The 23678-nt window shown below is 58.6% G+C and overlaps 1 protein-coding gene across 4 annotated transcripts in view; it reads right to left on the reverse strand.

The window, feature by feature from the left end:
- Positions 1–1770: 1770 nt before the first annotated feature.
- The window catches only part of CACNA2D2 (calcium voltage-gated channel auxiliary subunit alpha2delta 2), a 136293-nt gene continuing 114385 nt past the window's right edge, over positions 1771–23678 (reverse strand). Inside the window, exons 6-39 of one of the 4 annotated variants that reach the window (XM_060109242.1) lie at positions 21409–21550; positions 18013–18144; positions 17762–17819; positions 17006–17056; positions 16775–16874; positions 16513–16671; positions 16166–16273; positions 15990–16068; positions 15356–15405; positions 15078–15167; positions 14796–14867; positions 14509–14583; positions 13205–13279; positions 13053–13124; positions 12891–12962; positions 12722–12783; positions 11735–11811; positions 10523–10543; positions 7637–7697; positions 5217–5314; positions 4906–4996; positions 4727–4789; positions 4487–4590; positions 4101–4199; positions 3920–4008; positions 3686–3733; positions 3377–3448; positions 3121–3273; positions 2926–2978; positions 2751–2806; positions 2490–2616; positions 2246–2355; positions 2077–2159; positions 1771–1957 (exon numbers count right to left, since the gene is read on the reverse strand). In XM_060109242.1, the coding sequence (XP_059965225.1) occupies positions 1817–1957; positions 2077–2159; positions 2246–2355; positions 2490–2616; positions 2751–2806; positions 2926–2978; positions 3121–3273; positions 3377–3448; positions 3686–3733; positions 3920–4008; positions 4101–4199; positions 4487–4590; positions 4727–4789; positions 4906–4996; positions 5217–5314; positions 7637–7697; positions 10523–10543; positions 11735–11811; positions 12722–12783; positions 12891–12962; positions 13053–13124; positions 13205–13279; positions 14509–14583; positions 14796–14867; positions 15078–15167; positions 15356–15405; positions 15990–16068; positions 16166–16273; positions 16513–16671; positions 16775–16874; positions 17006–17056; positions 17762–17819; positions 18013–18144; positions 21409–21550 (2943 nt within the window). In that variant the 3' untranslated portion in view covers positions 1771–1816. Of the gene's footprint in view, positions 1958–2076; positions 2167–2245; positions 2356–2489; positions 2617–2750; positions 2807–2925; positions 2979–3120; positions 3274–3376; positions 3449–3685; positions 3737–3919; positions 4009–4100; positions 4200–4486; positions 4591–4726; positions 4790–4905; positions 4997–5216; positions 5315–7636; positions 7698–10522; positions 10544–11734; positions 11812–12721; positions 12784–12890; positions 12963–13052; positions 13125–13204; positions 13280–14508; positions 14584–14795; positions 14868–15077; positions 15168–15355; positions 15406–15989; positions 16069–16165; positions 16274–16512; positions 16672–16774; positions 16875–17005; positions 17057–17761; positions 17820–18012; positions 18145–21408; positions 21551–23678 lie in introns of all 4 variants that reach the window. The other 3 variants (XM_060109240.1, XM_060109244.1, XM_060109241.1) reach the window with 3 other exon arrangements.

The raw sequence follows: 23678 nt of genomic DNA on the forward strand, positions 1-23678 counted from the left end.
CTTTTTTGTCGCTGTTGTTTTTCCGACTTGTCTGTACAAAATAGAACAACCAAAAAAAAAGGGCAGATAAAAGGAAATGGCCCCCCAGTCCCCCACAGATCCCCCGAGCCTGAGGTGAGGGTCAGCCAGGTCGGGTGGGTGATGAGAAGGATCAGACCCAGCTGGGGGTTTGACAACTACCTGATGGGGATTGCTTTGTCTGCTTTTCTGTTTTTAAAACTTAAAATATATATTAATTTATCTGTATATGTTTCTTTCTTTATTTTTATATTCTCCATTGAGCACCTGACTACACTACAGTTACACACACGCCCCTGCAAGACATGGCTGGCATCTAGGCTGGGTGTACAGCATGGGTGCCCACCCTGGCACCAGCAGTGGGCATGGACCATACACACACACTGAGAAAGCGACAAGCAACGTGACATTAATTAACGGAGCCATTAATTAATGCATCACCCTCCCCCCCCCTCCTCCCAGTCCATCTGAGCCCTACGACCATATCCCCCTGCCCTCAGTCCCCCAATGGCCCCCAGGCTGGGATGCCTTTGCGAGAAATGACCAGAATGAATGGTGTGAAGAGATGTTCCCAGGCCCAGCCTGTATGTGTGCACAGAGAGTGTATATGTGTGTATGTATGTGCAAGTGTGTGTTCAGCAGGGAGGAGCAGTTTGGCCAGGGAGTGTGTGTGTGAGTGGGAAAGAGACAGGCCTGAGCGTATAAGGGGCAGATTGGGGGTGGGATGACCCAGCTAGGAGTAATCAAGTCACCCCCGCTAAGGCAAAGGGTGATGCCTGGTGAGAGTTCCTCTGCTGAGGGGTGCAGGCAGTGGCACGTGGTCCCACTGGGGGCCTGACACTAGTGAGAAATGGTTACAATGAGCACCTGGCAGGGTCAGGGGCATTAAGGGGACACTGGCGGCTAGGTCAGGACAGAGGGGTCTTCACCCTTTGCCCCAGCATTTGGCACTGTTTGACATTCAGCTTTAGAGATGGGGGACCAGCTGGGTTACAGGTCAGATAAGAGGCGGATGGTGAGCAGGAGATGGAATGTGCACATGCCAACCTCCCACCAACCCCTCACCCCATATAAGGCTTTGTGAGCCCCCACCCTCACCCCACCCCAGGGTGTGTGTGTCTGTGCACGTCTGTTTGTTTGTGTGCCCTCCTGGGTATTTCGGAGTCCAGTTTCTGTCCTCGGGGCTCCAGGTGTGTATGGGGTTGAGTCTTAGCCAGTGTCACTGTCACTGTCCTGCCACCTGCCGGGCTTGGGGAGGGAGAGGTGGCTGTAGGCCTGAGAGAGGCAGGAGCTCATTGGGGGCTGCCCCAGGACCTCTCTCCTGCCAGGACTTAAGCTGGGATGCACAGGCCTCAAACTGCCCATCTCAATTTCCTCCATTAGTCCCAGATTTAGTCCTGGGTGGAGCAGAAGGGCCAGGTTAGAGGAGTCCAGCTGGGGCAAGGCCTAGGTCTTCCACACAAAGGGAGCCTCGGGGCAGGGCAGGCAGTGGAGGCCTGGTTTGGCACCAGTACTGTGGCCTCCCTGGCCCAGCCCTCCGGGGTGGGTGAGTCCAGTGGGAATGAGGGGTCTGGGGACACTCTGACAGTTCAGCAGCCAGACGTGGCCTGGGGGCCAAAGACCTGCGGCGCCCTCCTTCGGGACCCCCCCCCACACACACACACACTCCAAGGCGCAGATTCTGGGGCCAGGCGCACTCAGGTCCTTCAGTGAGGGAGGGAGGCGAGGCTCTAAGGCGGGAAGTGTGGGGCGAGGGAGCAGGGGAGCGGCGGGGAGGCCTGGTGGGGGGAGGGGGCACTCAGAGGCAGCGAGAAGGGTGGGCGTGGACTTGAGGCTGCGGCCGGGGAGGCAGGCTCAGGAGGAGCAGCAGCTGCAGGGACACCAGGACGCCCAACGACGGTGGGAAAGAGGCTCCGCGGCCGCAGTCTGAGGTATCTTCCTGCGGAAAGAGACAAGGAGCAGCCGGTCTGCGCGGGCTGGGCGGGCAGGGGGTGCGCAGGGCCGCACTAGCCCTGGGGCAGGGGAGCTGCAGGTCAAGGCCGCCGCCCCCCTCCTCACCGTGGCGTTGTAGTCGAAGCAGATGTGTGGGCCTCTCCGGTATCGCGGTCTCTGCACCAGTTCACACTGCTCCGGGCCGTCCGCTGGGCATGGGTGGGGAGTCAAGGGGCGGCGGCACGGAGGGAACGCGCTGGGCGGGAGGGGCCGGGGAGCAGCGCGGGAAGGATACAGTGTGTCTCCTTCTGCAGCAGCCGGCCAGCCTCACACTGGCTGCACAGCGGCTTCTCTGCCACCACGAAGAGAAGGTTGGTGTGGGTGAGTCTCTGCGCGTGGAAGAGCCTGGAGGGAGCACAGAAAGGCGGGGCGCTGAGGTTCGCCCCACCCCGCCGCCCCTCTCCTCCCCTCCCCTCCCCGCTGCAGCCTCGGCCCGGCCCGGCCCCACCCCGCCCCTCTGGCCAGCTCCGCGCGCGCACCTGGAGCAGTTTCCGCAGTCGATGATGGCGTTGTAGGAGGCGTTCACCGAACCGAAGTAGTACTGGGTCTGTTTCATGACGCAGCTGCTCTCGCGCACCTCGGGGTTCCCCTCGGCCTCCGCGGGGTCTGCGAGGGTCCAGAGCCCCTCAGCTGCACCCCTACACCCTGAGCCTCACTCAGCCGTAAGCCCCGCCCTCCCTTTGGAGTAGGTCTCAGACTGGGGAGGGGCTTTGAGGAGGGACCTCCAAAGCCCTACCTACCTGCCTGGAACCAGCTGTGGTAGATGAGACCATAGAGAAGTTGCTGGAACAAAGACCTGCAGGGCATGGGTCACCAAGTGGGAGTGGTCAGCAGAGGCCAGTACCGTGCCCCATTTCTTTCCAGCCCTCCTGCCCAGGGAGAACCCTCCCTCTCCCATTTCCCCTGGGGACTCACCAGGCCGCAGCAGAGGTCCACCAGGCTAGGTTAAGGAAGTCTGCAATGGTGGGCTGCAGTGGAGAGAGTGGCATGGGCTCCTACTGCTGCCCCTGGACCTGGTTCACCCCCAGCTTTCTCGTTAGAGGTGGGGGGTCATCTGTGGGCAGGTCTCCCAGTCCCCCCATCTGCAGGCCAGGCATTGCTGGGGCTCACCACAAAGATGCCCCGGGGTGCAGCACCCAGGTTGCCCGGGGGCAGGGGGGCACAGGCCGCCTGATAGTCGTAGGACTCCTTGCGGGTGTAGAAGGAGTTATTGTAGAGTGCCAGCATCAGGTTGGCATCCACCTCACTGAAGAATCTGCCCACCTGAGGAGGCCGGGAGGCAGTGGTAGTCACAGGGCTGGCAGTGCCATATCCCCAGAAGGCTCAAACCCGGACCCTCTCCTTCCACCCTCTTCCTGACCCTCACCTGGTCCCACTGATGGTTCTGGTTTGACAGCACCAGGAATCCCCCATCATCAATGAGGACACAGAGCAGGTCCTGAGAGGTGGGAAAGGGGGAGGAAGATGGGGAGGGGCTCCAGCCCAGCCTTTCCTCCACAGACCCTGACAGTCCAGTAGCTGACTGGAGGGGGCACCATTCCCCCAGTTCTGGTAAAGCTGTGAAGTCAGGGTGGGATGTTGAGACCCACTGGCTAAGGGATGGGATGGGCTAGGAGCTGCAGTTGGGACTCAGGTGTCCAGGAGTGGGGTAAGCTAGGGTTCAGGGCACACGCACCTCGTTGTTAACCTCGCAGTCCATCTCACAGTGGCTGTTGGGGCCGCACTGCTGGGCAGAGAGCAAGGACCGTAAGTGCCCACCAGTTTTTCCCCTCCCATCACCCTTTATACATTGGGGACCCTGCCTCCCCATAGGCACCAGAGCCACTCTGAGTGGGAGGACTGGTAGGGGTTCCTGGGGACTCCAGAATGGGTGCTTCTGGGCTTACTGCCCTCATCCCTGACCAGATACCTTCTGAGGCTGGTCCTGGTGGGTACGGTTGCTGGCTAGCACCTTGAACTTCTCAGCCCAGGCCTCTAGGTCCAGCTTAACGCCTACCACTGTGGGGGAGAGCAAGGGGCCATCAATGCCCACCTACCTGGGCAGCACACTGCCCATTTTCTCTTTCCCTACCTCCGCCCTGGGTATTCACCTGCTGGCCTCAGTGTGCGTCCACCTAGGCTGAGCTCCACAGCCGTGCTGACGAGGATGCCCACCGTGTCATTCTCCAACTCCAGCGGCCTTAACCGGGCTGGGGGTGGATGAGGTGGGGTGGTCAGGAGTAGGGGCTGGCAGCCACATGACCACTCTGTGCTGGGCCCTGTAAGCCCAGGAACCCAAGGCAAGGCTGACCTCAGCCTAAGCACCGGGCACCCAGCATAGCGTTTGGCACAGCCTAGCCCCCTCTTTATCTGCCCCATCTCAGCCAGCCAGCCTCGTATTTGAGAGGGACCTCAAAGAGCAGAGCCTCGCCCTGGCTGAGCAGACAGAGAAGCCTCAGCTTCCCACCTGCTGCTGTGCGCCTGGGAGGACACTCACCATCCTGTTGTGGGGGCTTGAAGACATAGCCATGGTTATCCAGGCTGCGGCGGTAGAAGCTGGCATTGAAGGGCTCAGGGGTCTCTGTCCAGTCCTCAGCTGCCCTGGTCACACAAGAGGTTGGTGGAGGGGTGGCTTGTGGGGGCAGTGGTCTCAGCAGATGCAAGAAGGCCTCTGGGCAGCGGGACAGGCGGGGTCCCAGCAGGGGCAGGGTGTCGGATAGTGGGGCAGGTCACTTACTTGTTGGGGAATACGCGAGTGATGCCACCATCAGTGGCGGCGAACACGGCCAGAAGGCTGTACCTGGGGGCAGCAGGGAAGTGAGGTCACAGACCTACTTTCTGCAGGGCACGGCCAGCGCCTCTGTGCCCATCCCAGCCATCCCAGCCTCCTGCCCCCACAGGCTGGGTGGTGCCTACGTATTGAGATCCTGGTCCCGCCACACACGCTCCACCAGCTGCTGTGTGATGCCCGTGTCCAAGATCAGGTTGTGCAGAAGGAAGTTGTTGCCTGGAACAGGAGGGTTGGGGTGGAGGGAGGATCTTCTTGTGGATCCCTGCCCACTCTCCCCGCTACCCCCAAGCCTCCGAACCTTCCCCGTGACCTGGCCCAGGACCTGCCCTTGGTTTGGGCCTGCATGTTTCCACACCTGCCCAGTCTCTGGGTTCCTCTGGGCTGCCCCCTTGCTGTCTGGCACTGCCCAGACCCTGCTGCCCCACCAGTCACTCACACTGCTTGGAGTCTGGAGTCACTTTCTCCATGAGCTCAATGAAGTTCTTCAGGAACTCGGTGTTGTTGTCTGAGGCATTCAGTTCCTTGCAATACTCTCTGGGGGTGGGGAGGGGCAAGAAGAGTGGGCTTGGGGGGATGCACAGGGCAATAGGGTTGAGGCTTCCCAACAGGCCTGCCAGGCCATTCGCTGAAAAGCCCAGGCGTCAGGGAGGGGCATGTGTGTTCTTACAGGCTGCAGTGACTATACGCCCGGCAGGTAACCAGGTCTGGACAGGGGCAGAACTGACCTGCTTAGGTGCAGGAAGCAGAGAATGAGGGTCTGCTTCCTCCACACAAGCAGGTTCTCCCTTCTGGGCATGGCCCTGCAGAGCCTCCCACCTCTCCTGTGTAGCTGGAGCTAGACAGTGCACCTGGGAGGCCCCAGGAAATGCTTCATGGCTGGCTCATCCAACTGTGTGCCATGGCGTTCCGTGGGCACAGTGGGTGGAGTCCTGGCACTGGCTTAGTTGGTCTGAGACCTCATCCTGCTGCTTCCTGGCTGTGTACCTTTGGGCAACTCACTCAAGCTCCCTGAGCCTTAGTGTTTTTCATCATACCACAGAGGGTGTCACCAAGTCGGTGGGAACACATGGGTCCTTGGATCGGCTGTTCCCTCTGCTCAGAGTGCTCTTCCCCCAGAGGTGGACAGGCCAAGTCCCTCACCTCCTCAAGGTCCTCTCTGGGCTCAGACTGTGGGTCCAGAGAACGTAGGGGCTGAAGGGAGTGGGGAGATCTGCTTGGGGTTCTGCTCCCCAGAAAGTCTTGGCAAGCAGTCCTTCTACCCTGGTACATGGAGCTATCTTTACTGCCTAGTCCCTCATCCATACTCCTGCCACCAGAGACCTCCTCACTGGCCTGCAGGGCAGCAACTTTGTGGGAAATTTTTATTTTTATTTTATTTATTTTATTTTTATTTTATTTTATTTATTTTTTTTGTGGTACGCGGGCCTCTCCCTGTTGTGGCCTCTCCCGTTGCAGAGCCCAGGCTCCGGACGCGCAGGCTCAGCGGCCATGGCTCACGGGCCCTGCCGCTCTGCGGCATGTGGGATCTTCCCGGACTGGGGCACGAACCCGTGTCCCCTGCATCGGCAGGTGGACTCTCAACCACTGCGCCACCAGGGAAGCCCATGTGGGAAATTTTTAAATGCTCTTCTTCCTGAGGCTGTGCTAGGGCCCAAAGCTTGGTGAGGGCACCTGGGGCTGAATCTCAGTCCCCACTTGCTCCCAGGGCCTTTGTGCAGTACACAGCCTGAACTTCTGTATGGGGGAGAACACACCTGATACACTTAGAGTGACACCCATACAGCTGGACTTGGGATACAAGTCACCTGCAATCCCTCCCCCTCACATAGTATGTACACTTACACTCACCCAACACATATTTATTGAGCTCTCCTGTGCCAAAGATACAGAGGTGACAAAAACAAACATGGTCCCTGCCCTCAGAGCTCCCTCAGGGTCCTGTGGGCCACACAGGCCTTTCCATACATTCCCACAGTCACCAATGCACACGGCCACCCCACATTTACACTTGGACTCTTACAAATGTACACGATGACTCACAAATACAAACACACATCTACAGAGAGTCACAGCGAACTTTGTGGGTGCATGCACGCACGTGCACACACATGGAGGTTAGGAGTGTCCAGAGCCCCCGTGTGGTACCTGAGTGCCCATGGATCTCTGTCAGTTGCACCCACCTGCCCTCATGCAAAGCCCAGGCCACAGGGGAGGGCTTCACCACCTGAGGGCCTGCTGGCCTCCTCAGATGTGGGCCAACAGACAGATGGTGTGCACACGAGGGTGCACGCCAGGGATGGTCCAGGCCCAGGCCTGTGCTGGGCCCTGATCCCTTACTTTCTAGAGAGCTCTTCATAGCTCCCATCCCCTCATCCCTGTACCTCTCCCCAGTGAGCCACCACACCTAGATGGGGCACTGCCGACAGGGGCTCTGCCTGGCTCGGTCCCCACACCCACACAAACACTGACTGACACAGGACAAGGATGGGTGCGGGGTGGGGGTGGGGTGGGGAGGGCGCCACAAACCAGAGCAGCAGCTGCCCAGTGAGGGGCGTGCTGCGGACAGCCGGCGCAGGGCAGAAAGGGCTCCTTCCTGGTGGCCTGGGAGGGCAGGGAAGGTCAGCAGAGAGTCCAGAGCCCTCCCGTCCGAGGCCTGGTGGGAGCTGAAGCTATGGGCACTGGTGCCTGGTGCAGCTACATGGCCCAGGTATGCACACGGCCACACATACAGGGCTGTGCATGGCAGGGTGACACTGCACAGGACACAGACACACAGCTCCAGGCAGCAGTGCAGGAGGTGGGCCCAGGGAGGTTGGGTTAGGGGAGGACACCTCAGCAAGGCCACACGCAAGCTACCTGGGAGCAATGAAAACATGTCCTTCAGACTCAAAGCTGCTGGGGAGCAGGAACTCAAAATCTGCAACAGAAACGGGGGGTTATCCGGCGGGGGCTGGGGAGGCGGGAGGCCAGGGGTTCAGAGCTGACGGGGCTGGAGGGACAGGGAAGAGGGTGGCTTGAGGGAGGGAGACACCAGCAAAGAGGAAACCCGCCACTTCCACGTTCAAGTTCGAGCCAGAGAGAAGGGGCGGGCGGGGAGGGCCTGTGGAGACTACAGCATCGCAGGAGGAGGGCAGTTATAGCCAATATGTTGCCCAGGCCTGGTCCTCTGTCGGCAGTGAGTCCCTTGGCGTGGCTGTATATGCTTCCATACGGCTGTATAGCACATATACACGGACATACACACACACATATATATACACACACTGCTATATATATGCATGGTCTGGGGGAGGCACCAGTCTCGCTCTTATCACATCCATAATGGAAAAAAACCGCATGCTGAGCTTCCTTCCTCCAAAGAGACTCTGAGGAATGGAACTGGCTTTTGGCTGCGGATTTTTATCTCTCTTTGCTGTAGCTGTTTGCATTTTGGTAGGTCTTGCTTTTATTCTGTGTCAGGCATCAACATGGCCAAACCGAGGGGGTTCCTCACGGGCATAGACAGTCCAACCAGAGACAGTGTGGGCAGCTGGGGGTGGGCTGCAGTGCATTGTGGGGGTTCAGTGGTCTTCCCTGGGGTAGGAGGCTGGGTGAGGGGAGATCTCTGAATGTTCCCACACTGTGAGAGGAGAGTCTGGGAGCTGGGAGGGCACAGAAGCGCTGCTCAAACATGAACACCCTCTTGGGCCGGGGGCATGAGGGCAGATTCTGGTCTATCTAGAAGGCCTGGGTCTGGTCTATCCTTCTGAGGACCTGTCTGGACTCAGAGCAGCAAGGGAGAAGCTGGGGGCTCCAGAGAAGGCATGGGGTGCTGTTGAGGGATCCATCGACTGGGCCTGTACGTGTGTGAGAGTGAGCACATATGTATGAGCGTGTATGTGCATGTGAGAGCACGTGTGTGTATGCATGAGTGTGTAAGCATGTGTGCATGTGTGCAAAGGTCCCTGTGTGGGTCTGTGAGTGAATCTGGGGATGTGGCTACTAGGGCTCCTCTGGGGCCTCTCCCTGCCCAGCTGGGCTGGCCACCTTGCTGGTCTGAGTCTGGGAGGTGTCCCTCTGTTCTCACACTCTGGGCAATGCACCTCCCTATCCTTTCACCCAGATTCCAACCTCTTTTTTTTTTTTTTTTTTTTTGCCACGCAGCATGTGGGATCTTAGTTCTCTGACCAGGGTTCGAACCCACGCCCCCCCTTCATTGGAAGCCTGGCATCTTAACCACTGGACCGCCAGGGAAGTCCCAGTGCTTTATTTTTGCAGAAGAGGGGTCTTCCCTGTTCCAAAATATGCCCACAGTGCACTGCAAGATTCTGGGGAGGGGGACTTTGGGTGCCTGGAGGAGCTGGGCAGTCACTGGTTGGACTGTTGCTTTCTGATAGGACTGTGAGGCGGGGTTTGGACACAAGCCGACAGGGAAGGGTTGGGGTGGGGAGAGGAGGAAGAGGAGAAAGAAAAAGAGGTGGGGGGAGCAGGAAGGGAGACTATGCTATGGTTGTCATTGTTATCAGGGCCCTGCATTTCTGGGGTCACTGGGAAGGATGTAGGAGGGGGAGACAAGACAACTCAAGCGAGTGGGAGTAGGGCACGTCCTCCACCTCCACCCAGGCCAGTGGGGGCAGCTGGATCCCCTTTGCTGGACTAGGCTGGACAGGGCCACTAGGGCTTCTTAGGGAGGCCCTACTTCCCCATGTGGACTGAGGACAGGACATCTCCGCATGGCTCTCCATGGCCCATCTGCCACGGTGTTCCATGGGGGGGCCTCTCTGTGCACCAGCGGCAGAGACCCTTGTGTGCTGTCCTCTTTCACTCCTCTTGTTCTTTGCCAGGACCTGTGAGTTCACTGCCTACCTTTTCCCGAAGTCTCTGGCTTAAGTACCTCTGAGTGCCAGAATCTTTTTCTTCACTCCCAGCCTGATTTCCTCTAAGCTCCTTTGCTGGCCCTTGGGGTCCAGAAGGATCCCCTTCTGTTCCCAGCCAGGCCCAGGGGCCCTGAGTCTGCCTTTATTTCCCAGGGGAACACCTTCCATACCTGACCACTCTTCCCAGGAGCAGCCAGCACCCCAGGGCAGGGCTGGGCCAGTGAGCCCTAACAAAGTCACCAGGAGTAGCAAGGGTGGCAGGGGACAGGGGTTTCAGCACCTAGGCCAGCGTTGGGTCTGCCTTGCTCTCCTGGTGGCCTGGCTGCTGCCCTATCCTGCCCCTGGGCCCCAGGGTCAGGGTGTGGGGCTTCCAAAGCCTTCTGTTTCCCCTTGGGAGCGCTGCCAGCTTCTGGAGAGAAACTGGAGAGATCTGAGGAGGGAGAATATCCCCGAGGAAGCCTCACATAAGCCCCTTTGAGGACTGATCTACCCCCTACATCTCAGGCCCCTTGCCCTAGTGGGTGGGAGGTGGTAGAGAGGCATCTAGCCCTGTCCCCACTGTTGAGTTGTCTTGGAGGGACAGAGAAGGTGGGGTGGGGGGCAGAGGCCTGCCCAGAGGGAGCGAGGAGGATGAGGAGAGGGCCTGAGCTCTTAGAACACGCCGGAGACCACCCTGCAGGCAGGGCCAGGGGAAAGGGCTGCTGGCTCTAATAGAGGTTTAGGGATCAGAGGAAAGGCAAGAACTAGAGGAGCCCAGGGGATGCTGGTGGGGAGCCCTGGAGAGCAGGGGTTTGGCTGGTCCTGGGCAGGGAGGGGGGCAAGCAGGGGCGTGAGGGCAGGGGGTGGGGTGGGGAGAGGAGGGTGCACTGGTTCTGAATATACTTGCCCTTCAGTTTGCTGATTGGCACTGGGACAGTCCACCAAGAGAGAAAGCGAGGAAAACAAAAACAACACAAACACAAAAACAAACGAAAAGGGGGAGGGGAAGGGGAGGGGCACAAACAATATTTTATTCAATGGCTGTTTGAATGAAAATATTGTGTCTCATCATCATACCGAAAGGAAACTTCTTGCAAAAAACGACATGAGAGAGAAAGAGAGAGCGAGAAAACTCAAAGGAGATGAGCCCCAGTCAGCCAGGCAGGTGGGGGGCGCCCGGTGGGGCCGGAGCCCCAGCCTCCCTCCCAGTGACCTCGGGCGATGGGCAGGCGGGGCCACGGGCTCCAGAGGCCTCTGGGGGAGGCCCAGGGTGAGCAGGACATGCAGGGATGAGCCACAGGCAGAGGAGCGGGAGAGGGAGGGAAGGAAGGATGAAGGGCAAGAGACAGGGAGGGTGGGGGAGGCAGGGATGAAGGTGGGAGGAAGGGAGCAAAGGAGGGGAAGGGGTAGGAGAGAAGATGGAGAGGAGAGTGTGAGAGGAGAAGAGAGGGAGAGGGACTGAATGGGGAGTGGGAGGGAGGGGATGTGGGAGAGAGAAATGGAGGGAGTGAGCAGAGGAAGAGGGAGGGAGATAGAGAAGGTGCAGGTGCAGGGAGGGGAAAGGAGGAGGGAGGAGGGGGAGAGGGAGCGGGAGGGAAGGAGGAGGGGCAAAGGGAGAGAGTAAGGGGGCAGGAAGGCGATGGAGGCAGAGGGTGAGAGAGGAGGTGAGGAGGAAAATAAGGGAGGATGAGCGAGGGGGGACAGAAAAGGGGGCAGGGTGGGGAGAGACCCGGGGGTGGTGCCGCAGCGGGAGAGTGCTGCGCAGGGAGCAGGGGGCAGGAGGGATGAGAGGAGGGGGTGTCTTCCAAGAACTCAGCCCCCAGGCGTGTGTGGGGGAGGCAGGCTAAGGAGGGAAGACACGGAGGAGGAGAAACCAAAAACAGAACCTCAATGGAAACCATGAGAGAATGGTCTGGAACCAAATCTGAGAAAAGGCGAGCATGCAGAGTTCCACAGACTTTCCGATGGCTGGTGCCCCAGCCTGCCGGCGCCTGGGGGGTGGGCAGATTGGGCAGGAGGGGCCACCTGGCCACAAGCGGCTGGCTATGCTGCCTGGGGCCAGCCAGGGTGCGGGGCAGAGGCGGGGGTGCAGGGCGCAGGCAGGGGCCGGGCCACTTACACTTGACCTGCAGGATCTGGTCACTGAGGTTGGCTTGGAGGTAGAAGGTGCTGTAGGGCGGGAGCACTAGCCCTAGGCTGGGGAGGAGGGGATGGGAGGAGCACAGGTCACTGCTGGAGAGAGGCGGGCCCCATTGGCACCCTCCTCCCCATGGCTTTGGAGCTGGGTAGAGAGGCCCAGGCTGTGGCATCCCCTCCCCCGACCACCAGGGACACCTCTCCCTGGTTAGCTGTGAGAGATTCGGGGCCTAGGGGCCTGGGCCCTCCACTTCCCGAACTCTCCTGGAGGCCTCAGAACTCCCAGCCCCAAAGCAAATCCCCATCCCACCCCTCGCCCCAGCGGCCTCCCCCAGCACACCACCTGCCCAGCCAGTCTCCTCAAGCTGGCCAGCAGCAGATTCACTGGGGCAGAATACTGTCAGTGAGCTAGGCTGTGGGGATGGGGGTGGGGGTGTTGCCATGAGAGCGGGGTCCATAGTCCCTGGAGACTCAGGCCATGTGAGAGCCAGCTAAAAGCAGGGCTGGCACTAACACAGTGAGGGGCAGTCATGGGCTGGTGCTGCAGTGTGAAGGAGACCAGCTCTTGGGGCACGCAGAAGACAGTCAGTACACTCTCTGAAGCTGTGACAACTGCTGAGAACAGGCCGGTGAACGTGCTGAGGATGACATCCTGCATGCACACATCCAGGGATACAATCCAAGGTGGGAGGGATGTAGAGAGGGTGGCGGGGAATGGGGAGGCATCAGATGCACTGTCATGTCTCCACTGTGCGCTCCCAGGAGATGCTGCTTGTTCATGAAGGGCCAGCGTGGGACCCTTGGGACTGAGCACCCAGGAGTGAGAAGTAAGCAGCCCTGGCTGCTGGGGCCCCACTGGGATTGTGGTCACAGCCGCTGAGAACTGGCACACGGGGGTCGGGGAGGGAGGGGCAGGAGGGCTCTGGGGCTGCCCTGCCCCTCCCTGCCTGCCCAGCCTGGCCCCACTCACCTGTAGTTGGTGCTCCTTATAGGCACCCAGGTGTAGTTCCGTATCACCTCGTCTATGTACCTCTGGGAGAAAAGGCTGGGTCAGGTGCTTGGGGTAGCAGGCAGAGGTGGAGTGGGGGGTAGGAGGATGTCCACCCTGACCTTCTGTCCCCCTTCTGCCACTTTCTCACCTCATCCAAGGACTTGACCAGTGTTCTGATCTGTTTGTGGCCCTTGTTGCCATCGATCATGCTCCGACGGATCTGGAAGGGTCAGAGACGTGAAGGGTGGGGCCCCTACCCTTCTCTGCTCTGGATGCGCGCCCCCATCCCTCCTCCTCTTCTTCTCCTTACCTCCTCCTTGTTCTCATCCTCCAGCTCTGCATCCAGGAAGTCCAGGGTCACAGGCTCCCGGAAGTTGGTGGTCTAGGGGAGGCAGGGCAGGAAGTCAGGACTCCTTCTCTCACAGGGTTTACCCCCATCTGCAGGCTACTCACCTGGCTCACCTGGGGCTTGAGGTTGGGGTGCAGCAACACGTAGCCATTCAGGTCAATGGCAAACACGTAGCCGTTGGCTCCAAGCTGGGGGTACAGATAGGGGGGCTTAGGGCCTGGAGGGTTGGGCAGGGATTTCCTGGGCTCCAGAGCTCTTCCTCATCCTGCCTTCCACGCTGCTGGGGGGTGCCATCTGCCTTCCTGGGTGAGGGACCCTCACATGCCACTCGGCCCCAAACCTACCTCTCAAGCCAAGCCCAGCAGGCTGGTGCCCCTCATGCACTAGCCCTGGCCCATGCTGGCCAGCTCTGTGGGACCTTAATGTGATTTGGCCTTCTCAGCCCCTCCCCTGGGTTCTCATGGCACTATTAGTCAGCGGAACCTCTCCACCTCCACTGGCCCCACAAGGCTGCTGTTGCCCTCCCCTCCCCTCCCCACTACGGCCTCTTCCTGGTCCCCATCTTGGTAGAGTGCAGGGGGACAAGTGTACCCTTGGACTACCTGGGGTGTCCCTTCCAAGAGTAAGGGAAAGAAAAGCAGGACTCTGGACTCACCCTTTACCTCTCTGAGGCAGTTTTCTCACTGCACATGGAGGTCAAAGACAAGGGGCCTTCATGTGGCTCAGGTTTAAGCATGCTGACACACATCTCCCAACCTTTTCATAACCAAGTCCCAAGCTCCCTTTGCCATAGGCCCTGGGTCAGCCACACTGATCTGGCCCCTTCCCTGGCTTATGATTCTGTTTTTCACCTTCAGGCCTTTGCCCAGAGAGTTCCCTTTGCCTCCAAGGTACGCCTTCACCTCCTTTCTACCCAGGACACTCCTGCCTATGTGACAGACCAGGGGTCGACAAACTAGGGCCCATGGACCACATCTGGCCTGCTGCCGGTTACTGTACTGCTGTGAGCTAAGAATGGTTTTTACATTTTTAAATGATTGAAAAAGAGGGATTTCTATTTCATGACTTGTGAAAATTATTTGGAATCCAAATTTTAGTATCTACAAACAAAATTGTATTGGAACATAGCCATGCCCATTTATTTATGTTTTGTCTCTGGCTGTTTTCTCAATGCAGCAGAATTGAGTATGAGTATGAGTATTTAGGCTAGCAGAGACTAAAATATTTATAATCTGGCCCTTTACAGAAGTTTGCTGATCCCAGTTCTAGGCCCAAGATCACCTCCTCTGGAAGCCTTCCCTGACCACCTGAACTCGGAGAACTCCACAGAGGTGTGGGAATCCCCATCAGCCTCTGCTGAGCCTGGCTTGTGTCCACAGAAGAGGCAGAACAGGGAGATGGGCAGGTAGACACTCACCGTGTAGTTGGGAGTCAGCCTCTTGATGTCATTCAGAGCCACGTCAATGCCCATCACGCCCAGGATCAGCTGGTTCTGGGAGCAGAGGCAGGGGTTCTGCAACAGGCTCAATTCCATGGGGGGAGCCACCGTGCCCAACTGCCCATGCCCATGACCTCAAGCTGCTCTCAAGCTGCTGCCCCTGTCCAGTTTAGAGGCCTGCCTATCCCCGCTCCATCCCAGACCTGTTTTGGGCATGCCCAGCTCTCCCCAGGCATGACTAGCCCTTCCCCAGTGGGGAACCTCACCTTCTTTTCCCCAGGGCCATCCTGCGTCAGGTTGAAAACAGGGAGGGTCCCTGTCACCACCAACCCCAGCCCCTGAAGGGAGAGGAGGAGGATGGGTCAGACTCCTGTGGCCAGCCATGCCCCCACCCTGAGTGTTCAGAGCAGGGGTGCGGGGACAGGCCACCTCTCTTTCTCCTCTGTTTGGTTTACCACCATAAGGGGGCCCTCATGGGACCTGACCCTGCGGGCACATCCTGGGGGGAAGGTCACCGGCCCCACCCTTTCCTTGCCCCGAGGCCTTACCAGTGCGTCCTCGTACACGTTGGTCCATTGAACCTGCTTGGCCTCCTTGCCCGCCAGCACCATGGGCCTGCCCAATACATCTAGATATTCCTGGGGAGGTGGTGGGGGCAGGGGTGGGGGGTCATGAGTCTGCCCCTCCCACTGTATCTTCCTGTCCTGCCTCCCCATGTGTCAATTAGCCACCAGGGGGCGCTCTCATCACACAGCAGCCCATGGTTCCCACGACCCCGCGAAGCAAAGACAAGGGGCTGGGAGGAGGGGCGCCCCCACAGTCTCACCTGCGTGTTTATGCGAATGGCACCGATGGAAGGGATCTCAAAATAGTAACCTGTGAGGGAAGGGGAGGCAGAGGTGGGCCTGGGTGCTGCTTGGGATCCATGGCACAGGAGGCCCTGTACCCTGGGGTGTGTCTGCAGCACTGACTGGTCTCTCAGGTTCCCTCTCTTTTTGGTGTCATTTCCTCTGAACTCATGTCCCTTTAGTGCTCCCTGCCATTACCCTGTGAATGGGACCAATGACATGGAAGGGGCTGTGAGTGTAGGGGTGTAAGGAAGCAGAACTGGGATGAAAGGAGGAGCCTGAGGCCTGAAGTCCCTCATTCTAGGATGGCAGTGACATTCAGAGTCCACCTGGAGGGCAGGCCCAATTGCATGGAGAGTCAGATTGACCAGAAAACAGATGCAGGAGCAGACAAGCTAGGGACAGATGAACAATGGACAGTCAGATAGGCGGAAAGATGCTGAGTCAGATGGACAAGTTAGCCACATAGAGAGATGACCAGTCACATATACAGAGACTGGATGAACAAGCAGCTGGAAAGCTGGACATATGAAGGACACGTGGACAACCAGCCCAATGGATTGGCAGGACACGGCAGGCAGGCCCTGTGGCAGTGACACCCAGACAAGGTACCTTTGTTGGTGCAGGCCATCCACTGCAGGGGTGTGACGTCGTAGTTGTGCTGCCCCACAGAGAAAGTGAACACGCGCACCTGTTTGGGGCTTGAGGTTACTGCCGTGGCCGCCAGAGGGCAGCCCTCCCCTGTACCGGGCCAGGTCAGGGCAGCCCCAACCTGGGCTGAGCCTCACCGTCCGGTTGGGCCAATTGTACTTCTCAAAGACGTCCTGTACGCGGTCCTCACCGCCGTCCGTGAACATCATGATCATCTTATTGCAGTTGGCACGAGTGATGTTGGACTGGGCAGGAGTAGGTGTGGGGTCAGGCAGCTTTCAGCCCCTCCCCAGTCCCCGGGTGGGTCTCCTTCCCCAGAATGGGCCTGGCCCTCTCGCTCCCCTACCCCACAGCAGACAGTGCTATCTGCCCAACCTGCCTGTTGGGTGCTAACAAGGCCATCTATCTTGATTTCCCTGGGGTGTCACCAAGCCTGGGCCCTTGCCTGTCCCTGGCCACCCACTCGCCCACCCAGGGGGCTCACATTCTGCAGCTGATCGAAGGCATACTCAAAGCCGGCCTTGTAGCCTGTGGTGCCCTTGGCCACCATGCCCTGCACAGCCTCCTTGAACACCTTCTTGTTACGCACGTTGGCCTGAACCAGGTGTGTGAAGCATGACACAGGCTGTGCCTTTTCGTTGAACTGCAGGGACAGTGAGGGTGGTGAGTGGCCTCAGGCTGGCCCGGGCAGGCAGGGGTTGCATGGGGGCAGGAGGGAGTGCCCGCCTACCGCCCTTGGCACTCACCGAGGCCACGTTCACATAGTCATCATCGGAGAGTGTGTCCAGCATCTCACAGACAGATGTCTTCATCAGCTTCAGGGTCAACCCGCTCACGCTGCCACTCCTGGGGGGTGGGTCACGGAGGCACCTGGTCGGCCTCAGGTGTTCTCCTGCTGCTCCCCCATGATGTTCCCCAGCAGCAGAATCTAGTCCCTAGCCCCGCCCCCACCCCATCCGCCAGCATCGCTCACTCACACATCCACGATGATGACCATGTCCTTGGGCGACGAGGCCCCCTGGATATACCTGCCCAGGAGAAGCCTCAGTTAGGGCCAGCCTCACTGAGACCCTTGTGGCTTCTTCCTTCCTTCACCCACATACTGATTCAACATGTTTCTATTGAGCATCCACGGCATGGGTCAAACAGGGTTCTAGGCACTGAGGATGCCACATTTAATAAAGCAGACAGTCCTTGCCCATGGCATGAGTGACCTGGTCCCCCAACGCGTGAACAACCCCAAGGAGGGGTGAGCAGGTGATCCAGAGAGGCTAGGAGGCCTGTTCCATGGCCTCAGTGGCTTGTCATTTCCCCTGGCCCGGGCTGAGGCGCCAAGGGCAGAGTCATAGCTGCGGATGGGGTTGAACAGGTGGCAGAGGAGGAGCCCAGGGAGTACTGCAGGAGAGGCAGAGCAGAGGGTAGGGGTGCCTAGGGCTCAGATGGGTACAGCAGGGGCTGGCCAAACCCAGAGAGGATACATCCACCCTCGGGAACCCCCACTAGCCCAATTCCTCAGTCCCGAGGGGGTGGAGTGCCAGGCAGTGGACAGGGGGCAGAGGCAGCTGGGAGGCCTGCCTGGGTGATGGGATCCATTTTCCAGTGGCAACGATGTGTGAAATGAAAATTGGATAGAGCTGGCTGCGCCCTGCGTGGAGGCCTGGTTATCGGGAGGGAGGGGAGCAGGCGGGAGAGCTGAGGGGGTGTCCCTGCCCAGCCCCTCCTTGCTTGCTCACCAGGGTCTCCTTCGGACATCATACAGGTCGATTTTCTTGGGGGCTCGCCATGGGGTGGCTGTGGGAGGAGAGGAGGTGACTGGGGACAGGCAGGGAAGGGCCTGGGGCTGGTAGCAGGCCTTGCAGCAGTGGCCAGGCCACCCCACAACCAGCAAGGTGACTGTCCCGCCCCACGCACCCCAGGATGAGGGGGCCGGGAGATGGAGGAGGGTGGGGTGCTGAGTGGACTGGGGAGATGGGCTAGCACTCACCTGGATAGTAGCGAGTGACTCCCGTGGCACTGCCGAAGACCTGCCACAGGAGTGTGGGGTCCTGCCTTCGGTTCTCGATGAACACATTCTCCAGGGCCTCCGTCCAGTTGAGCTCATTGAGGATGACGGTGGCTAGGGGGGAAGCAGGGGGCTGGGGTGGGAAGCGCTTCGGCTGTTCCCCCGCTGAAGCTCATCACAGCGACACCCATGCATGTGCCTCTCACTTAGAAAGCCTCACCTGCTCTCTGCCTACCCAGGTCTCCCTCACTTCCCAGGGCTCAGCTGGGGCTGCACCAGCTCCTCCAGGAAGACATCCTTGTTCTCATCCCAAGAAACAGCTCAGCCTACCCTTCGGCCAGGCTCCACATGATCAGGCAGGGCAGCTGTGGCCTGTGGCCCCTGCAGAGGGGCCACCCAGGTGGCAGGGAGCTATGAGCTGGGATGCCCATCCAGCCTGCTGCTTGGAGCTTGCGGCTGGTCCCCTGGGAGCTCACCCACTCAGCATGCACTCCGGGCTGCAGCCACAAGAAAGCAATTAAGGGCTCGATGATGGTGCTGGAATTATTCAGCTATTAAGGTACCTGATAAGCTGGAAGCCACTCAGCTCCATGATTAATCAACTGGGGCCAGGAGCAGGCCGGGGTGGGGGCGGGGGCTCTCGGAGGGACGCGGGCTGTGCCATGATCCTGCTGCAACACTGGCACGTGTACTTCCACACACACACACACACACAGTCTGCGTTTGTATACTGCATGCAGGTGTACAACAGGTGTACCTACATCTAACCTCTGTGTTTCCAGCCAGATGTGTCATCCCCTCACCCTCAAACCTACCTGCCCAGCAGCCTCACTGCTGCCATAGGCACAGGGTCACACATGCTCATACCTACACACCACTCTGCCCTTACAGGAGAACACCAATGGGTCCTGCTTTCACAACCCCCCACCACAAGTTACCCCCCCCTCCCCCTCCCTCACCCTCTGTGGCTGCACAGGTGTGACGCCCTGGCCAGACCTAGCCCCTCACACACAGAGCAAGGCTTCTCTCAGATGGATGGACTCCATCCATCTGCAACCCGGGCAGAGACTTGGGATGGCTTAAGCAGTATGCAGCACCCCCAACTCAGGACAGCCCTAAATCTGCCCAATGTATGTGTATGGCACATGTTCTCACATGTGCAGTGTACCTGTCTCTGCGTGTGGGACACTCAGAAAAAACAGCAGGAGTTGGATACCTGCTACTGCCGGGCCTCTGTATTGCACCCCCTCCCTTGGGGGCTACTTTTTCCTCCAACTTCTCCCACCTCCTTTCTTTCCGGCTGGACCCCTGACACCATCACCTCTCCCCGAAGATCCATTCCCCAAACGGGAACCAGAGCATGTCTTCCAAAGGCTCTGCTCTTCTTTTCAGAGAAGAAACCCTTAGAACAGATGAAGAGCTGTGATTTATTTTTTACTTTATTTTATTTTTTGGCTGTGCCGCCTGGCATGCAGGAGCTTAATTCCCCGACCAGGGATCGAACCCGTGCCCGCTGCGGTGGAAGCGCAGAGCCCTAACCACTGGACCGCCAGGGAATTCCCAGAGCTGTGATTTAAAGATACAAATGCTCCAGGCGCGGCCCACAGCCTAGGGGGTGACAATATATGCTGGGGCATTCTTCCCTCTGCTCTCTCTCTCCAGACTGGGGGGCCTCTGCTGTCTTGTCTGCTGCCTAGTCCTCCCCCTCTACTCTCACTCCCTTCTCTCTGGCCCTGCAGCTTCCCTTAACTGACCATAATGTGAAAACAAAACACATTTCTAGCATTGGCTGTGCCTATTGAACAGTATGTTATGGTCCTGTTCCTAATTTAGAAACTTAGTGAGTTGTACAATTTCTATTTTTCTCTTTAAGGAAAAAATAAAGTCAGGCTCTCAAACGTTTCACACAGTACTGTCTGCCCTGGGAGAGTCTGCTTGGCAGGTCCCACCCCTCACTGGACCTCAGTTTCCCCATCTGCACATGAGAGGCTTAGAGCAGACAGACCATTCTGGGAGCCCCTCTAGCTGCTGCTGGTAGAGGGGTGTCCCTGACTCAGGTCAAGGGCCGAGAGGAGACCTGGCTGGGCTGTCCCTGCAGGTAGCCATGACCACATGCACGCTCACGCATACACTGTGAGACACACTTGTGCACACACTACAGCCCCCCACCTGGAAAGGGCGTGCTGCTCAGCCCTGTGACCACACACACACACTCACGTGCCCACACCCTCAGATCACACCGAGCTTGGAAATGGGGACCATGCCCCCTCAGGCAGGCGATTACAGATTTAATTAAAAGTGACACAGTAAATAAAAAACATATAAAATGTAATTTGTGTGGGTAGCGAGGGGTGACTGGGGAGGGCGGTGTGGCTCCTGTTTTAATTAGCGTGCCTGCCTGTGATAGTGCCCCTCGACTGGCTCGGGCAGGTGGCCTGTGGGTGGCCCTTGGAGGGTGTGGGGGGCATCCACCCTCACTCCTGCTTGAGGCTGCCCAGAAGGCCTGGCTGACCCTAAAGGTGGAGGGGCCTCCCTGAGAACCCTGGAGGATTCCCTGCTTTCTGAAGACCACGCAGAAGTTCTGGGACCTTTGCTTCAAGAACCTCCACCCAGTGGGCCTCTTGGATTCTGAGGCTACCCTGTAGGTGCCCATAGCATTGTGTCAGAACCAAGAGACTCCGGGGCCTTAAATCCTGCAGCTAGAGTTCCCCATTCAGTGTTTGACTCTTGGCCTCTTCTCCCTACACCTCCCAAGTTCTTCAGGAAGTTCATCCTCATGTCTGACTCAAATCCTTCTAGCTGTAGTGACCTGGTTTCCCCTTTGTGCAAAGCTATACTGTCCCTGGAGCTTGGCATCTCAACCACCCTCTACTCAATCCCCCTGACCTCCATCTCCACCGCCCCCTGCTCACCAAGGAGAAGGAGGGAGGTGTTACAGGGTTGGTGTCTGTGAATGAGAAGTTGCTCCCTGTCCTGTGCCCATCTGATGTGGTAGGTCCTCAACCCTTCCTGCATGGGGCCAGGGAATGGGAGAGGGTAGGGAGGAGCTGCTCTGGGGGCAGGTGGGGACTTGGCCCAGCACGTGGGGGAAGAGTTGTGTGCATGCATTTGTGTGAGCCCGTGTATACACATGGGCAGGAGACCGTGCATGCATAGCGGTGAGAGGCTCGGTGTTTTGTGTCTTGCTGAGAGTTAGCGTGAGGCTGTGCCTGAGAGTGGCCTGATGCCTGCGTGTGGGCGGGTCTGAGGTGAGCATGTGTGACCTTGGGTATAGGGGGCTGAAGGTGGATGGGCACCTGGGACCTGGCAGTGCCCAGGCAGTGGGCCTTGCCCCATGGTGGGCGGGGAGGGCTGCTCCCGATCACTCTGCACACTCACAGCCTTTGTAGATGTCCGTGGGGATCTGCACAGCCGTGTATGAATAGTTGACCTTGTTCTTGAAGTTTGAGTCCTCAACGAAGTCCAGCCGTAGGGTGCTGGCCTTGGACCCCTTTTCCACATCCTCACTCTCAGGGTCGTCCTGTGGAAAGGGACCCCCCAACCATGGCAGTGTCAGGGCCGGGAAATGGTGGAGTGGGGTTGGATAGAACTGCAGGCAGGGGGGCCAGAATCTAGGAGATAGGGGCATCTCAGAATCAGAGACTACTGCAGAGACAGAGAGATGGAGAGACACAGGGACAGAGAGACATGGGGTATGGACCCCTTGCCTGGGAGGCCCGTGACACCCACCTGCCCCACCCACCATCCCCACATTTGCTAAACCCAAATTCCAGGGCCAAGACCAAACCAAGCCCTTCCTCACATCCTTGAAAACCAATTATCAGCGAAGGAGGCAAATCTTGGAGCTAGAGAGAAGGAGTGGGCTGCAGACCCCCTGCTCATAAGGACTTGCTCTGTGTAATCACAGGGCAGCCTCAGCACCCCGTCACAGGAGCTTTGCAATGTACACCCCTCAACTTGGCCCCACCTTTGGCACCAAGTTCCTTTGGCACCAATGAGAGGGCCCTAGCCCTGTCTGGGGGAGGGGCACCACCCCCTGCAGCAGGGTGGCTCTAGGGGCTGAGCTGGAGAGCGGGGAGTCCGTGGGAGAGCTGGGCTCGGGTCGGGGCTAGCACTGAGACCTGGTAACATCCAGAAGGAGGGTCTGTGGTGCCTGCTAGCAGAAGGACTATAAAGGCCCCCGTTGACTTTCTAAAATGAGTTGCAGCCGTCTGACAGGTGCCAATTACAGCATCTCTCGGCCAGGCAGGCTGGGCATGCGCCGTGCGCCCCTGCCCACCACCACAGGCTGGCAGGAGTGGGTCTGCGACTATAGTGTTGATGCTGCAGCCGAGGTGGGGGGTGGGCAGGCACGGGTGCAGGTGTGCAAGGGGGAAGGGAAGATGGAGATAGAGAGTGAAGGGGAAGATGGAGAAAAGCCAAATGGGGAGGCGAGGAGAGATGGAGAGCCAGGTGAGGTAGGTGCAGAGCTGGGGGTCTTTGTGCCCTGGGAGGAGGGAGTATAAGCAGCTGAACCAGCCACATGTTCCCTCACTGCCCCTCAACGCCCCTGTGACCACCTTCAGCACCAGGCTCAGCTCATTTTCTCTCCCCAGTGGATCTCACGTGATGGCTGACCCCACTGCTCAATGGGTCCTGGGCACACCTCTCGTGTTCCTGCCGCCAGGCTGTCTGTCTGGGGAAAGGGTGATCGTGCCTCCCCACCCAGCCAGCTGTGCTCTCCCCACCCAGGGAGTGCTCTGGGTGCACCCTCAGGCCTGGGGAATGAATTACTGTCTGGATGGTGGGTGCAGCTGGCTGGAGGGCCTGCAGCAAACACCCTTTTCATCTCTTCAAGATTGGATTTTGTAACAGCAAAATCCAAGCCATCTACTGCCCTGCCATTGCCCCTCACCCAGTGTGCCACCCCTCTGCCCACCTCGGCACACCCTAGGAGGACCCTCAGAAGCTCCTGGATGCTGGGTAAAGCTGGGGCAGGCAGCTGCTGAGCATGGAGGCCAGAGCAGGGAGCTGGCCGCCTCTGAGGTGTGAGCCACTCACATTCTGCTGGGAGGAGGGGCAAGTGCGGGAGAAGAAAGCCCCCGAAATGTCAGCGGCAGATGAAGGGCGCTGGAAAATTTAATCTCCCAACTTTCCCAACTAATGTGACATTTGGATTCTGTTCTGATAAGCTATCAGCTGGTGAACTTTTTCCTTCCTTCTTTCCCCCCTTACCCCCACCTTCTGGCTGGTAATTTAAAAGTAAATGGTCTAGAAAGATCTCTAACTGTACCTCTGGCAAAGATTAAAAAAACAAAACAACGTAACAGGCAGGAGAGTTGGGGAATGTGTACATGCTGATATTTATACCGGGGCTGGGAGGGCTGGGATTTTGGCCTAACTGACCCTGGCCCAGCCCCACCCGGGGTGAATCTCCCTCCCTGTGCTTTCCCTAGCCCCCCAGCAGATGTCCAAGGGGCTGGGGGGAGGGAGTCAGTGATTTAGAGCCAGGGGTTGGGGGCTGCTGGGAGCAGGGAGTCCAGGGAGGGGGCCGGGCACCAGACTGGCCAAGGAGACCCCTCAGTGTCACCCCGACGCCCAGGGGCTTTGTACGGTGGGCAACTGCAGTCTCCTGGTTTATATTTAATGCACTGATTGCTAAAATTACA

This window comes from Mesoplodon densirostris, chromosome 10, assembly GCF_025265405.1.
Source record: "Mesoplodon densirostris isolate mMesDen1 chromosome 10, mMesDen1 primary haplotype, whole genome shotgun sequence".
Taxonomy (NCBI): domain Eukaryota; kingdom Metazoa; phylum Chordata; class Mammalia; order Artiodactyla; family Ziphiidae; genus Mesoplodon; species Mesoplodon densirostris.